The following is a 16699-nucleotide window of genomic DNA, read 5'->3' on the forward strand; positions in this document are numbered from 1 at the left end:
GGCCCACAATTGCAGGGATCGGGCCGGCACATCACGTGGCAGCAGATGCGGACAGAGATCGCTAAAGTGACTCCCAGGACAATGAACTGGCGTGGGTAGAAGCTGGGGCAGCATCAGACCAAGAGCCCTAAATGGCATTGGTCAAGCTGCCCAGCTAACTCAGCAGAAACAGGCTGGGGAAGAAGGGCATTCATATGCATGGATGTTCCTACCTGCTATTGTTATTCATATGGCTGACTAAGTCAGGCAGCAAAAATGGTGGGAAGACCATTTCCAGCCCTAGTAAAGGAGTGAGCTTAACCTGCAACTCTGTGCGTGTGCGTGTGGGGAGCGGGTCGGCTACACTGCAACAAAATCATCAAATTTGCAGATGAAACAACAATAGTTGGGCTCATCAGCAACAACGATGAGGTGCACTACAAGAGGTGAAAAATCTTGTGTTATAGTGCAGGGTTGACAACTCAGGCCTCAATGTGGACAAGCCTAAGGAGATGATTGTCGAAAAATCACAAAATGCTGGAGAGCTCAGCAGGTCAAACAGTGCCCTTTATGTAGCAATCGTAAAAATACATAATAGATGCTTCGGGCTTGAGCCCTTCATCAAGGTGTGAGAGAATGCCAGCAAGCACCTGAACAAAAAGGTGGGGTTGGGTGGCAAAGGCAAGAGATGATAGGTGGAGAAAGGAGGGAGCGGACAGCAGAAATGAGGGGGAAGGAGGGAAGGCTGGGTGGGTAAGGGGGATGGGAGGGGAAAGAAAAAATGAGCAAGTTTAGCAGAAAACGGAGAAGTCGATGTTAATGCCATCTAGATGGAGAGAGCCCAGATGGAAAATAAGGTGGTGTTCCTCCACTCTGTGGGTGGTCAGGGTGGGATAGTACATAAGGCCATGACAGGCATGAGAGTCTGTGAGTGTGACTCAGAATTGAAATGGATGACTACTGGGAGTTGGCTGTTATTGCGGACGGAGAGGAGGTGCCCAACAAAGCAATTTTGCAATCTGCAACCGGTCTCTGATGCAGAGAAGACCTCAAAGGGAGCAGCAGATGTAGTAAATAAGTCTTGTGGATATACAAATTAAGTGTTGCTTTCCTGTGGATATACAAGATGATTGTAGACTTCAATAGGACTTGGAGTGACCACCTTCTACTACACATCAATAACTGCAGTAGAGAGCACCAAGTTCCTTGAAGTTCATTTAAGTAGTGATCTATCCTGAACACACACCTTACTTTTCAGGAAAGTGCAACAGCGACTGCACTTCCTGAGAAAACTGGGGCTGGCAAGGCTTTCGGCCACCATACTATCAATTTTCTATAGGAGCTTTATCAAGAGCATCCTGGCTGGCTGCATCACAGTGTGGTGGTTACTGGATCAGAGGTCAGTCCACAGGATCATAAGAGTGGCAGAGATGATCACTGGGGTCTCTTGGTTTTTCTCTTTTTCCCCCCCCCCAAAAAAAACCTCCATCAATGTGATCCACCAGAATCTTTGTCTGAAGACAGCATGCATAATCATTAAGGGCCCCCATCACCCCACACACAGTATCTTTCCTTTACTATCGGGAAAGATACAGAACCACCAAGCTGAGAAACAGTTTCTTCCTGTGGGCAGTGAGACCGTTAGTGACTGAACTGCTCATACAATACCTCTGAGACTCTACTAATTATTTAACAATATTTATTTATTTTTATATGTGTTCTGCATATAAATCACTTGTTAATATGTGAGCTATGTTGATGTTTTTACGAGGAATGAAGAGCACTGTTTCGTCCAGGTCTACTTATACAATTGGATGATAATAATAAACTTGAACTGCAGTGTCCTTTAGATGCATTGCAGCAAAAAAAAAAACTGGTACTCAATTCCTGAGCTACTGAGAATGGAGATTTGTTTGTGTTCAAAGATATAACTTGACTTTCATCAAAGATATCTGGATATTGAATGAGAACTATATTTTTCACTTTTATATTCCCAGCATGAAACTATTTGTACGAGTTTCTCAGAGCACCTCTTTTTTCATGGAAGCCTCTGAATTTTAATCTATTACTCCTTACCCAGCAATACTGAGTCAAATGTTAGCAACAGCTGCTCTGATTTCAGGGCACTTTTCCACCAACGGTTAAACATGAGACTGCCAGGCATAGAAGGCATTGCATTTCATTTGGAGTTCCTCTGTTGCAGTACTATACACAGTTACGTTTGGATTTTTATATATCATTCTAAGTTCAGTCAGAAGCATGTTTGATAATGCTGAGTAAGCAAAATTGATGCTGCTTTGAAAGGGGAAAGAAGAATTCTACATTTCTATCTTTCATTGGCAACCTATTTCCTCGAGTTCTTCAGCAATCAGTGCAAGCATGTGAATGTAAAGTTATCTTAAATTGTCAATCTTAATCTTGTCCTTGTTTAACGTTTGAGCAAAAGTTGTCCACAATTAGCTGGGCATCAAATTATTTCATTTGATGATCATTTACTCTTTCGGTGCTCAGTTTGTCAGTAATCTTTTCTGTGACATCAGTTGTATCAGTACAAACATAACGATTTAAACATTTCTGGCCATTCTTGTTCTCTGCAGGAAACTACCACACAACCCCAATCTTCAGAAGAAGGTAAAACTGAGACAGCAGCTCAAGAATTAGGGAAGCCTGAACACTACATAAAACATCCATTACAGAATAGGTAAAGCAACTTTGAACTTTTGCAGTGTCATCATATGACCAAAGTTGATACAATTTTATGTTAATAACTTTAAATCCATTTAATTGCATGGATTTGGTATATAGTATATTTAAAAAAAGAATCCCACGGAAGAGTAGATACCTATAAATATTTCTGAAACTATTTTCTTTAGAAAGATTCAATTTGCTGGGTTTTGTGGCTTATTACTGAATATACTAAAATTAAGGTAGTGAGAAAAAGATTTTTCCTTAAAATACTTTAAAGTAACATCATCCTTCTGACACCTAATAGTTATCTGAATGCAGTGCCTTATGTGTTGGACATTAAATTGCTCATTAGATCTAAGAGATTCCATAGCATTATTTTAAATAAATTAACGATTGTCCTTGTTAACATTCCTGTATGTACAATCCAGGTAAAAATTATTTCAATTTCTGTATGGAACCCTTCTGCATCATGTATTTACCTAAATTCCATTTTATTTGTTGTTTAACCAAAATACTGAGGTATGTAGAGTGACAGACTCATTGCCCATCTGAGCTGGTCCCATTTGCTTGCACTTTGCTCATATTCCTCTAACCCCTAACCCCTTCCTATCTGTGTATCTGTTTATTTAAAAAAAAATGTCATTTGTAGTGGCTTACCGGAGGCTTAATTGAACTGACTCTGGAAGTTCCGAATGACGTCACAGTGTGACATCATTTGGAACCCGTGGGGTTTTAAAAAGCTATGTGTGACTGTTAGAGTAAACTACTTTTACTGAACTTTGACTCGACTACGTCTGATCATTTTCTCGTTCTTCATGCCAAAGAACTCGAGTGGACAAAGGAGAAGACGGTAGCATTCCAGCAGACCAAAGACATCCTAGTGAAGGCAACATTACTGGTCCATCCACAAATGGATGTACCAACTGTCTTGACAATAGATGCGGCAGTAGGTGGCGTCTTGGAACAATAGAAGCCTCTAATTTTTTTTTCAGTAGGCACCTCCACCCTCTGGAAACAAAATACAGCACATTCAATAGTGAACTGCTGGCGCTGTACCTAGCAGTCAGACAATTCAGCTTTTTTTTTGGAGGGCAGGGACTTCACAGTTTTTACTGACCACAAACTGCTAATGTTCGCCTTCGCAAAGGCATCAGATCCCTGGCCAGCAATGCCACCTATCTTGCGTATCCGAGTTTTCAACCAGGATTAAACACATCTCCGGTAAGAGTAATGTGGTGGCTGATACCCTATCTTACTCCTTCGTTCAAGCAGTACGTGCCCTCTCTCCAGGTGTTGACTACATGGCGCACACCAAAGCTCAGCACCAGGACAATGAACTCTCGGCTTATCAAACTGCTGTCACATGCCTGCAATTGAGGATGTAGCCTTTGAGCCGCAAGGTACCTCTCCGCTGTGTAACATTTCCACAGGTCAGCCTCACCCTATCGTCTCTGCTGTGTGGAGATATTGCATTTTTGATACTATTCATGGACTGTCCTACCCCTCCATTAGAGCAACAGTCCGCCTGATATCTGACAAGTTTGTGTTGCATGGGCTCAAAAAACAGGTCACATACAGGGCAGAAGTGTGCAAAAGCACATGAAGGCGTCACTTCAGCCTTTCCAACCACTGCAGCGAAGGTTCGACCACACCTGCTTCCGCTGTCACGAGGGTCTAGGTACTTGTTAACAGTCATCAACAGATTCACTAGGTGGCGGTTCCTATGACGGTCTCGTTGACTGATTCATGTGTCAGAGCTTTTATTTCTGTCTGTTTATCTTGATTTTGCCTACCCACAGGCATTACCTCTGACAGAAGCCCACAGTTTGCCTCCACCTTCTGGGACGTTTTGTTGCGATTTCTGGCAAAGCAGCTCCACCACATGACAATCTACCACCTGCAGTCAAATGGTCTGGTGGAGTGCTTCATAGGCACTGATGGCCCGCCTCCAGGGACCTGATTGGGCAGATGAGCTGCCCTGGATCCTCCTGGGAATAAGAACATCACCCAAATAGGATCTCAACTTATCAGCTGAGTTGGTTTATGGAGTTCATGCTCGCAGCACGTGCTTGGAAAATTGGCCCCAATTCCCATGTCAAGGCATGCAACAATGACACCTTTCATCACAAAGGCATAGAGGTGCACATGGATCACCCTTACAAAGGGCTCCTTCAGAGTGCTACAAAACAACTGTACAATGTGTACTGGACATGGGGGGCATCCAGAGACATTTAGGGTTGACCGACTAAAGCCCGCTCATCTCAACTTTAAGCAGCCCTTGCCACAACCCCGATGCTAAGGCCCAAGAGCAGTGGACAGTAATGGCACCAGAGGTTTAGCCTTCTATTGCCGGTGGGGGGGGTGGGGGAGAGGAGGGGGAGTGCCATATCGCAGCTCACCAGAGGCTTAATTGAACTGGTTCAGGAAGTTACGAGTGATGTCATGGTGTCACAGTGTGATGAGATCATTTGGAATGTGCAGAGTTTTTAAAAGCTGCAGGTGACTGTTAGAGTAAACTACTTTTACTGAACTTTGACTCGACTATGTCTGATAATTTTCTCGTTCTTCATTTCACACTGCGACACAGTTGCTGCACATTGTACCTGCCTCTACCATTTCCACTAGCAGTTAGTTCCATCTATTGGGGGGGGGAGGGGGAAAGAGTTGCTCTGGGGGGTCCCTTTTAAATTTTTGAAACCTAAACCCTGTAGAGTCCTACTTTGGAGGAAAGACTATTCGCCCTCGTAGAGCATCTGGACAGATCCATGGGTAGAGAAATATGTGTGATTTACCATACACAAAGGCATACTGACTATCCTTGCCTTTCCAAATGCATGTAACTGCTGTGTCTTTAATAACAACCACCGCTGATGGAAGGCTCATCACTCTTTATTCTAAGCTTTTCTTTGTAGCCTTTTAAACAAAGGTAGAACAATAGCCACCTGCCATCTCACCAATAGCTGAGGATGATACAAATATCTCTGAGGATTCCTGAAATTTCTTCTCCAGCTTCCCACAGTGTCATAGGATGTGTAATTCACATTTCTTTCTTCATTTTGAGTTTTTGTCAAAATATATATTAATTGTGATCTGCAGATTTTTAAGCTGTCCCTGAAGTGTATTCTCCCTCACACCTTTTCCTGCAATTTTCAGTGGAACTCCTGTTTTTCATAATTAGCTGAAGCAAAATATAGAAGTAGACTTGGTTTAAACTAGTCTTCCTCTGGTGTGGAGAAATCCTTTTAGTTGCTGTCCAGGATAATAAATAGTGGTCCAAGTTTCCTTTTTATTGTCATGCAATAATACATTAAAATGTAACATGCATGATATACTTTCTGCAGCCCCTTACATTATTAGAGAAAGAGAAGCAAAAGGGAGTCCCTTCAGAGTCATTGAGTATCGGTGGATTCGCCTCCAGTGTTCCCACAGTGTCTGCAGCTGCACAGGCTCCTGTTCATGAGCAATCCAAGCTCCAAGTCCATGTCTCTGACACGATCAAGAAGCGTTCAGTGTCGGAGGCCCTTCGGGAGTTCTTGCCTTCTGTACCCTCTCAAACCCTGACTGTTAGTCACCCGTGGCCTGTGTGGGCAACAGTGATGTATTTATAATTATTTCACTTTTTCATTTTCTACTTTAAAACCTGATTATTTGTGGAATTTTGCCCTTTTATTTTGGTGAACTTTTGTCTGAAGGCAAGGAAATCAGTCTTTGGTATTGGCATCAGAAAATGATCATTGTTTTACATTTTTCCTTGTTAAGACTGTGGTCTTGTTGCCTTAGATCTAGTTGTATATTTCCATTGAGAATGTGTTTGAGACTCCCTGAAATTCTATATGAGTAACCTTTCAAAAAAAAAAGCAAAATAAATTGTGTTTTAGTGCTCAGGGATTGATTTTATCAAAGGTTCTGAAAATGAGACAGCAATGATTCCGACTCTTCCAATGGCTCATTCCTCTCAAGAATTTTAATATTTTGAAAGGTTGCAACAGCTGCTCTTTGTGGTAACTGTGTTCTTATAGAATCTAATTTTCTATACAATTGCTTGCAGATGGGCACTTTGGTTCTTCAAAAATGATAAAAACAAAACTTGGCAAGCAAATCTACGCCTGATATCCAAATTCGATACGGTGGAAGACTTCTGGGCGTAAGTAAAAACACAAATTAAAACAATGTTTATTTTTGTCGAAGTTAATATAAAGCAAAATCAGGCAATTGCGATCAAAGCATGCCTCACTTTAAGATAGGAAAAGACTATTGTAATATATTGAGAGAAAGTAATTTTAAATGGTTTGTAAGTATAGATGCTTGATCAGAAAAAAATGACAAGATTATGGGGAAAAAAATTGACAAGAAGGCAGAGTACATGGTTAATGCAGGATTCTTAATTGTGGAGGAATAGATAGATCTCAGGGTTCAAGTGCACAGATCCCTCAAGGTTGCACACAAGTTGAGAGTGTGGTTAAGGCATTAGACAGGAGATCGAGTTCAAGAGCCATGAGACAACATTGCAACTCTAAAACTCTGGTTAGACTACACTTGGAGAATTGAGTTCTAGTTACTTCATGACAGGAAGGATGTGGTAGCTTTAGGGAGTGTGTGGAGATTTGCCTGGATGTTGCCAGGATTGGAGAACATTGTCTTGTAAGGTGGACTGAATGAGGGCTTTTCACTTTGGGGTGACAAAAAAATGAGAGTTGACCTAATTGAGCAATATAAGATTATGAAAGGATATCTATTTGGAGGACACATAAAATTTTTTTATACGGGGAGTAGTGGGAGTCTGGAATGTAGTGCTGGGATTGGTGGTGCAATAGGGACACTTAAAATGCTTTTGGATGCAAGAAAAATAGGTTATGAGTATGAGGTAGGGAAGGATTAGATTGTTTTGGCGCAGTTATATATATTTATATTCATCAACGCAACGTTGTAGGCTGAAGGTCTGTTCTCTGTTCTGAGATGGAAAAATTGCTTGAATAATTTCTCTTGAACACACCTAATCACTTTAAAATGAGTCCTGATTTTGACTGAGATTAATCTGGATGATAACAGAACGATGCAGATGCATTTAAAAAAAATTGAAATTAAAATTGAGAGGATGTCAGTCTTCTGTGCATAACTTCTGAGTAGATGGAGTCAAGGGGCAAATCATCAATTGGATTGGAAACCAGTTGCAGAGGATATCTTTTTACAAAATGGGAGTTCACTGTTGCAGTAAGACCGGTGAAAGATGGGTAGTGGTTTTCACAAGAATTAATACTCAAATCATTTTATTCTCCCCAATAAATTATAATTTTGACTCTTGAATCAGATCTACCTTTTGAATGTTTTTGACAAGACCAAATTGCAAGATTGAGATGACAGAATATTCTTCTTTGGCTTGGCTTCGCGGATGAAGATTTATGGAGGGGTAAATGTCCACGTCAGCTGCAGGCTCGTTTGTGGCTGACAAGTCTGATGCGGGACAGGCCAATTTCAATAGTATACCTTGTCTGTTGGCATTAAGTCAGTTATACAGCATGGAAACAGGCCATTTGGCCCAATTCCTCCATGCCAACCAAGTTGCCTAATTTCTCATAATCAGCTTCTCCTAGATTCTATGACTTAGCCATGCATAGGGGGCAATTAACAGTGACCAGTGAACCTACTATGGACTTATCTTTATGGCTCTTTGTAATTTGAAATTTATTTGAAAAGTTTCTTCAAGCTCTCCAAGAGGTCAAAAGGGATCTTTAATCTATTAAGTTCTTAGAAATTTTTTTAGAAACTTTCAGGACTCACAAGATTGCATTGCCACTTTCAAATGGGTTTGTGAGCCATGCAGAAATCTATTAAGGGTTAGCATTGTGCCTGAATCATTTGTTTCTAAGCCTGTTCTTTCCTATCTATGTCAATTATTCCCATTTTTCTTGGATAGTAAGCTATTCTTGGCTCAGCAGAAATCCATCCAATTAATTAATCAATTGCAGAGTGTAGACTTCCAAAGTATATTAACTGCTGATGTAACTATGATTCATTTCATCATTATCTGGAGCAGTGTTTGCTTCCCTTTTCATTAATGTGAATTTTCTCTTACATTCACAATAGATCAATTGATTTTGTTCCCAGCTGACTCTATATGTACTCATTATTTGTGAACATAATGAAAAGTGAGACTTGGGCTTCAATCTGTTCCAGTTTTATTTTGTTTCTGAATAAATCTATTCTTAACTTGGAGTCACTTAATAATAGTTCAATTTGATTTAATTTGTATGCTGCTCCCAGTAGATCTTCTGTCTTTCTCGATTTAGAGTTTGAGCAATTTGACCGCTTTTTCTTAAATTGTCTAATTTAAACTCTTAACAGAAATTAAGTTGGAATTGATCAGAGGTGATTGTACCCTCTGGGTTCTGAGCTTCCATTTCTTTTGGTTATATTAATGGTTTTAATCTTGGCTTTGGAGATCAACCTTCTACTTATTCTTCCTGGCACACAAATGTCGGGTGTCAAGCTATTGCTGTCTGTTATATACAATAATATTGTCTTGTGTTTTTAAAATTGCAGTGCTAACATTTTTCCTTTTAAAGGTAGCAAAACAGTACTTTGAGTAAATGGTTAATCTGCTTTGCATTTCAACTATACCACGGAAATGGCTAAGAAAGTAGAATTTTGCATTTGCCTGATGCTGATCTGTCTTTCTCATTTAATGTGGGGCATGTTACTTGACAAGGGCCAAAGGTTTATTAATCGTTTGCAAGGGGTGCTAATTTAATTTGGAATCAGCACCGAGCTTCATGTGGCTCCACCGAATCCTTTCATCTTGAGGTGGAAAATGGAGCATGTGTATCTGAAGCAATGCATAATCTATAGGAATAAGCATCGCTTTTGTCTAAATATTCAGACCAGATAATTATTGACTGTTCTTTATTAGATATCAAAGTTATCACTGACATTGAATAAAATAGGGCACATTGTTCAATACAGAAATGGTAACATTTAACAGTTTTCCATCAAGAGACACAATGAAGCTTGCATGGATATTTGAACTGAAGTACAGTGAAATCCCTGGTATCCAGCACATACAGGGATCCCGGATGCCATGTTTGCGAATTTTCATTTATTGAGACATACACTTGCAATGCCTAACTAATACACCAGAATTAAGAATAAGCAGTTTAAAAGGCAAAAGACAGTGCAAAATATAAAATAATTTGAAAAAATAATCAGTAATATAGTCCTTATTTATGTAAAATTCACTTTAATCATGTAATTCATGTAACTTAAAATTTAAATTCCTGGTCACTGGCTCAGTAACAGTGTTATGCTAACCATATCACTGACTTAATTAACCCCTGCCCCACAAGTTCTACAGATTAAAGCCTTACTAAATAATATACTTAATATTAGTAAAGATAAAGACCCTGACTAGGCAAGGATACGGAGACGCTTTGGAAGAGTCATCCCAATGGTGAGCAGGATCGGCCAGCTCTTCATCCTCGGCAGCATCATTTTATTCAAACACAGCTTTATTGAAACTTTATTTAAAAAGCTGCTGTGGACGGGTCATGACTGGGAAACTCCACTGGCTGAATGTTTGCTCCCTTTTTGCTGGTTGCTCCAGAGATCATTTACTTTCACAATTTAAATTTTTAATTGAAAATTTATTTATTGTTATCTATCCAACTCTGTTTACAGGAATGCGCTACATAATGTCCGTTCGGGCACGTCCGACTGCATATACATCCGTGGTCCCATAATTATTCAGTTACCACGACCAAGTTCACAGCAATTTAGGAAAAGTGAATGCTAGCTACAGGAAACTGTATATACACATTGATCCCACTGCCCTGCTCTCTACCATATCACTGACTTGTGTCAGTCCTCACACCATCCCCATGGCCCCACGCTTGCTCCCCCCACGGGCCCCGTGCCGGTTTCCACATTAATCCCTACTTGCATCTAAAAAGGTTACAGGTGCAATGCAGTGTGTCTTCGCTAAATATATATTGTGTTCGCATAACATTCACATCGCATTATGTCTGATTTGTCAGAGCGTATTGTGGATTTTAAGCAGTGCAAATTTGTACTCTATTCTTCTTGAATGCCAGGAGTGCATTTGTCTTCTTCACCATCTTTATCTCCAAGCTGTCTTGCATGAGGACTTCCAGGTCTCTTTAGAACTATTTTCAATTTTCTTCCCATTAAGAAAATAGTCTGCTTGTTTATTTTTTCTACCAAAGTACATGATTGTACATTTTCAAACATTGTATTTCATTTGCCACTTCTCTGCCCATTCTCCTAATTTGTTATAAAGTCCTTCTGCAGCCTTCTTTTCTTCACACTACCTGCTCTTCCAAAATGCAGGGAGAAAGTTTGTTTTGTGAGCAGTCTAGCTGGACATCCTATACATAGTGCAGCAAGAAAAACGTGACAGAAGTGCAGAGTTACAGAGAGAGAACAGTAAAGAGCATAGGCAGCACAATTTTATGATGACAAGGTTCATTTGGATGTCTGAAAGCAACTGTTCAAAGTCAAGATTTTGCAGCATATGCCAATAGCTTTGAAAGTATTCAAGGATGTAAACTATTTTGGGCCCTCACAATCTATTATCTAGTGTAAGTTATGTTGATGGCTTTGTCTACTATAAATCAAAATACTAAAGTAACCTTGCATGTCAAATTATGTCTAATATCCTTTCCAGGCTCACCTTATTTATTGCATAGGACTGTATTTGGACATAATTAACAGTACCATTTGGGGAATTATTTGTTATGGAGTCCATTGGTATCACTGACCAACCCTTCTTTTCCCTCCTTCTCCATTAATCTTCATTATCAATTATCTCTGCATCTTGGTTGTTGAGATTTTGCTTACTGTTGTAAAATTGTCTGGGGCATTCTTACTGTCTTTTCTTTTTGGTGAATAAACACCTTGGAAATTGGCTTGCTTCAGCTTTGAGATCTAGAGTTTCTCCCAAATGCAGCCATTCTTGCTGTGCATTGGGTCTTCAGATCTTAGTACAGTTGAAACTGATGACTGGAAGCAAAATCATTTGTTGTGTAGATACTGGATGTTTAGCTTTTTTTTGTAATTAAAAGCCAGCAGGGAATATGCAGAAAGTTGGCCAGCATGACCTTGCATGTCAAATTGTGTGGTGAGTAAAGAGGTTAGGGTTAGAGACAAATGGGTCATTTTGCTTGAGGAAACTATGCTATAAACCACTACATTCATCCCATTTTTTATTCTCCCTGTGTTTTCTTCAACTCCCTCAGATTTTGCTACTCACCCACACATGAGCAATTTATATCATCCATTTAATGAGCTAAACTGGAGCATCCAGGGAAACCCCATGCAATTGCAGGGAGAGTGTGCAAAGTCTTCATAGACAGCATTTGGCATTAGGATTGAACCAGGATCTCTGATGCTGTGAAGCAATGGCTCCACTGACGGTGTCATTATGCTTCTCTTGCATATTATTTTACAGATTTTGTGTTAGATTGATAACCTATCTATCGAATTATCATCATCTCAAATGAAGTGCAGTTGTTTATTTTTAACATCGACTTGGTGTGTATTTTGCCATTGTGCTGAACTAGATGAAAGTGTAGGCCCAATTATTAAGTGCTACTCACAGAAAATGTTCAAATAAAAAAAAGACTAATACTGAATTATACTATAATTCTGGTCATTGGTATGAATGGATGATGCATTCCAGTCCAAAGTTCTTGCTAATTCTTTGGATGCTAATATTGCCCTTGAGCTCACTCTCATTTACACAAGATGTTGCATCATGGATCTTGGTCTCCTTTGGAATAAAGGCACCTTTCAAAATATCCTTCAAACAGTGGTAGTGTAAATATGGATGACTTTGATTTCCTACTGTCTGTGTGGTGTCCTTTTGTGTTAATTTAAAAAAAAAATGCAGTTCTGTGACTAGAAGCTAACTTAAGTATGATCTTTGCCTCAATCTGTCTTCTGTTTTATTTCCGGAAACAAAATCTTTAAACTTCAAATTTTGGTGGTTTAATAATGCTCTTGTCTAAAAGATGTAGCAGGTGTAAATACTAATGATGGTGGAAAAACTGTGAAGCAAATTTCTCAAATGCTGGCTCATTCTTGTTTTAAGAATAAATTGGATAGATACATGGATGGGAGAGCTCTAGAGGATTATGGAATGGGTGCAGGTCAGTGGGACTAGTGGAATAATGTTTAAGCATAGACAAGAAGGGCCAAATGACTTGTTTTTCTGTGCTGTAGTGTTCTGTCGTTCTAAGTAATGGAATAAGTTATCCTTATTGCTCTAAATCAAAAACCTCTATGTACATGAAAATGTTGATCTTCATAGAGGAGTGGCGAAAGGAATTAATGATTTTTCCATAGATATTATACAAACCAGATTCATCAGTGCACTATTATCTCATGTAGTTGTATAATAAATAAATGTGGAAAAATGCCCAGAGTTTGGTGATCTTAACCCTTTGTTCTGACTAATTGTTTTCTTTTCTCCATCTCACAGCCTTTATAATCATATCCAGCTTTGTAGTAATTTAATATCAGGCTGCGATTACTCTCTCTTCAAGGTAAGTAGATGGTCATGCTCTTAAGTTTCAGAATAAGTTTGTAGCATTAACCTAAATATACTAATAACTAAATTTCAAGCAGATATTGAGTTGTATTTTTTTCCTATTGATAATGAAATTACACATCATTCAGTTTCATAGCCTTCATTGTGGCATACGATGCTCAAGCATTAATATTTAGTTACTATCAAAAGGATTTATTTTGTTACATTTATAACCCTTTTCACAAAGGACATTGTGATATCTCCCAAAATGATCTGATCCAGACAAGTAGCCCTGAGGAAATTTTTTTTCTTCATTCCAACTTCTTCCATGCCACCAAAATATTCATTTCTTACACAGCATTTGGTTCAATAACTATTTATTTGAAAGACGAATGCAGAAAGAGAACAATGCGAAATTTAGAAAGTCAAATCAACCAAGCAGCCTCATGTTAAGTAGAAATTGTATACTAATCAGTTTTCTTTCATTTTTAAAAATCCACTTTTGACTATTGAATCTAAAATATCAACTTTAATTTGATTCAGCATGAACTCTGGAAGGTCATCTTTATATTTTAGATTTGCTTGTAGTTGAATGTGATCACAGTAGCAGGGCAGTTTCTGGGAGTTAAAGAATAAGCATTCCTTTTAAATCATGGAGTATTGCTCCAGAGACCATGTAGACTGTTTTTCTGAATCCTTGCCTTCAGGATAAGGTGTAAGCAAAAATAGTAAGATATGGAAAAGTGCCTGTTACATAGAAATGAAAATGTTATTCCTAGAAAAATCCAATTGTTGATTTTTAATTGCTCAATTGGGAGAAAAATTTTCTAGCTACAAAATCTAGGAGTAACTTAGTATATTGAGTCAAACTATCAATTAGTTATAGGGTTCTGCAGCACAAAAACATGTATTTTAGCCCAACTAGTCAATGCTGGCCAACTGGTCTCTATTCTTGAAACTGAACTTGAATTGTTTGTTTATTCACATATGTGTACCTCAGTGTAAATGTGGAGATGTCAGTAGTATATTATGCAGTCATAAAGACACCAGTACAAAGTGCTAAGCAACTTTGATTCTGTGAGGGAAAATGTTCAGAAGACTGTGCTAATAGGGATAGCTAGGAAATAGCTCTTGAACATTTCCATAAACCTGCTGAGCCAAATATATTGTTCATTAGTAACTGCTGTTACTAATGAACATCAATTCTCACTTTGTACTGAATTTTGTAAAAATTAATGTACACATCAAATATATATTGCTTTTTCCTATTCAGGATGTTAAATGCTTAGCTTGCATGTATTTTCCACCCTTGTAACCATTCTTGTTTCTGATTGGTATAGTTTCAGATCAAATTAAAATGTCTTTTACTGACAAACTCTTTGTTCAACAGTTAGAATCTAAATTTCATTTCCCACCTAATGTTTAGAATAAAATGTGTACTGTCATCGAAATTAAATATTCTTGTTTTAAGGTTTCATAATCATATTTTCACAATTTCAGTGGAAAAGTCTCACCAATATTTCAAATAATCTATCTAAAACTTGTACTAATTTGATGTAACCATGCTGACAACCGTGAACCTGTAGCCAATAATGATACCTTGGGTACAAATGGCAGAGTGCTTCTATATCTTACTAAAAGATACATTTGTTTAAATTGAGGGGGAGGGGGAATCAAAATGAAACATGTAATTTAATTAACAATTATTGAAGCCTCTCCCTGATCTGTTTTAAAATTATTATATTTTCTGTGTAGGATGGTATTGAACCTATGTGGGAGGATGAAAAAAACAAGAGAGGGGGAAGATGGCTACTCACCCTTTCTAAGCAACAGAGAAAGACTGATCTGGATCGTATTTGGTTAGAAACTGTAAGTATTCTTGCCCCTTTTTAAAAGATTTCTGGTCCAGTTTACTTCAGGCCAGTGCTCTCACTCCATCCACTTGTGCAAGTGTGCCTACATTGTATCATTAGCCCTTTCAAGCTGCTGTGTAAAATGGGGTTAATCCGGTAATTTGCCCCACTCATGTGGCATCTTGAAGAGTCCGGCCTGGTCAGCATGGTCCAAATCCAACCAGACCCCTGACCTACCTCAGAGGTTGTCCGGGAGCCCAGTTAAACTTAACTACGTTGCGCTGGCATCACAGCGTAACGCCTGGGTGAAGTGCCTGCCACGATTGTGGGGGGAGAGAGTTGTCGCTGTTGTAGAGCCTAGGGGCGTGGGGTGCTGGTGCGAGGGGGAGAGAGGTGGGCACAATTGGAGTAAGTGAGGTCGCTGCCGTGGGGGAGAGGTCGATGCTGCGGGGGATGGGGAGAGGAGTTGCTGCCTTCGAGGTGGGGGAGGAGTGGGAGGCAGTGAGCTGCTGCGAATGCCACTCCAATTGTGACACCAAGGTTTTCGGCAGTGAGACGTTGCTGGGTGTTCGTGATTGACAGGGTGGGTGTTGATTGACTGAGTTGCGACTGACAAGGTAGAGTGACCGACTGGGGTGGGTGGTGATTGATGATGGGTGGGGACTGACGGGGCGGTGGGGGGTTATGACTGATGGCTGGTGGGAGCACAGGGGAGTGCATGATGTGTCACTTACTGCGTCATTGCAGGGGCAAGATCGCACTTAAATCACCGGGTTTGCGATTTAATGGGTCGATTTCTCCCTGCAGCTTAAAAGTGCCTATTGACACCACTTGAAAATTTTAAGGCATTAAATGAGGCCACTGAATTATATACTGCAACACCCTACACAGCAGTTTAGTAATTAATGAACTTTGGCAACATTGCCACAAGACTGGGGAAGATATTGTTTTTCTTCAGAATTGTGCTATGGGTATGAAGGGGATGGAGGGATATGTCAAGTGCAAGGAGCAGTGTTTTAGTTTGTGGGCATCATGTTTGGCACAGGCACATAGGCTGAAAGGCCTTTTCCTGTATCGTATTGATCAATGGATCTTGTGAGGCGATCTAAGAGAGCAGATTGATCTTCAATTTTTTGTCTTGACTGAAAGATGATTATTCATTTTTTTGAGGCAAGTTAAACGTACGTTGTTGGTTTTCTTTATTTACTTCAAGCTTGTAAAACTCACAGCAATTCACTAATTCCTTTTTTTCTGTTCTCTTTCTCCCTCTCACAATAAAGCTACTGTGCCTTATAGGAGAAGCATTTGATGAACATAGTGATGACGCTTGTGGCGCAGTAGTCAATGTTAGAAACAAAGGTGACAAAATAGCTATATGGACTACTGATTGTGAAAATAGAGAATCTATCACATATATAGGGTAAGTTAACATAAGATTCACTTTTTAACATTTATAATTTCTTCTCTTAAACACTTGTGCTATGTTGTGGCAAGCCTTGTGAAAGGGTGCTCTTCACAATGTCGAACATAAACTAGCTTTTTTTCCCCCCTGAGTAATTCATCTTCCTGCAAACCTAAGGAAGTCTTTAACATCTAAAGTATTTCAAAAATGACATTTTACAAACTTCCTTCTACTAAA

At 39.4% G+C, this 16699-nt stretch overlaps 1 protein-coding gene across 7 annotated transcripts in view; it reads left to right on the top strand.

Moving 5' to 3' along the window:
* The window catches only part of eif4eb (eukaryotic translation initiation factor 4eb), a 76203-nt gene that overhangs the window by 50820 nt on the left and 8684 nt on the right, over window positions 1–16699 (top strand). For all 7 annotated transcript variants that reach the window (XM_069925646.1, XM_069925642.1, XM_069925649.1 and 4 more), the window contains 5 exons: window positions 2577–2680; window positions 6716–6811; window positions 13160–13223; window positions 14963–15076; window positions 16341–16480. In XM_069925646.1, the coding sequence (XP_069781747.1) occupies window positions 2577–2680; window positions 6716–6811; window positions 13160–13223; window positions 14963–15076; window positions 16341–16480 (518 nt within the window). The remainder of the gene's footprint in view (window positions 1–2576; window positions 2681–6715; window positions 6812–13159; window positions 13224–14962; window positions 15077–16340; window positions 16481–16699) is intronic.

Source organism: Narcine bancroftii, chromosome 3, assembly GCF_036971445.1.
Source record: "Narcine bancroftii isolate sNarBan1 chromosome 3, sNarBan1.hap1, whole genome shotgun sequence".
Lineage (NCBI taxonomy): Eukaryota > Metazoa > Chordata > Chondrichthyes > Torpediniformes > Narcinidae > Narcine > Narcine bancroftii.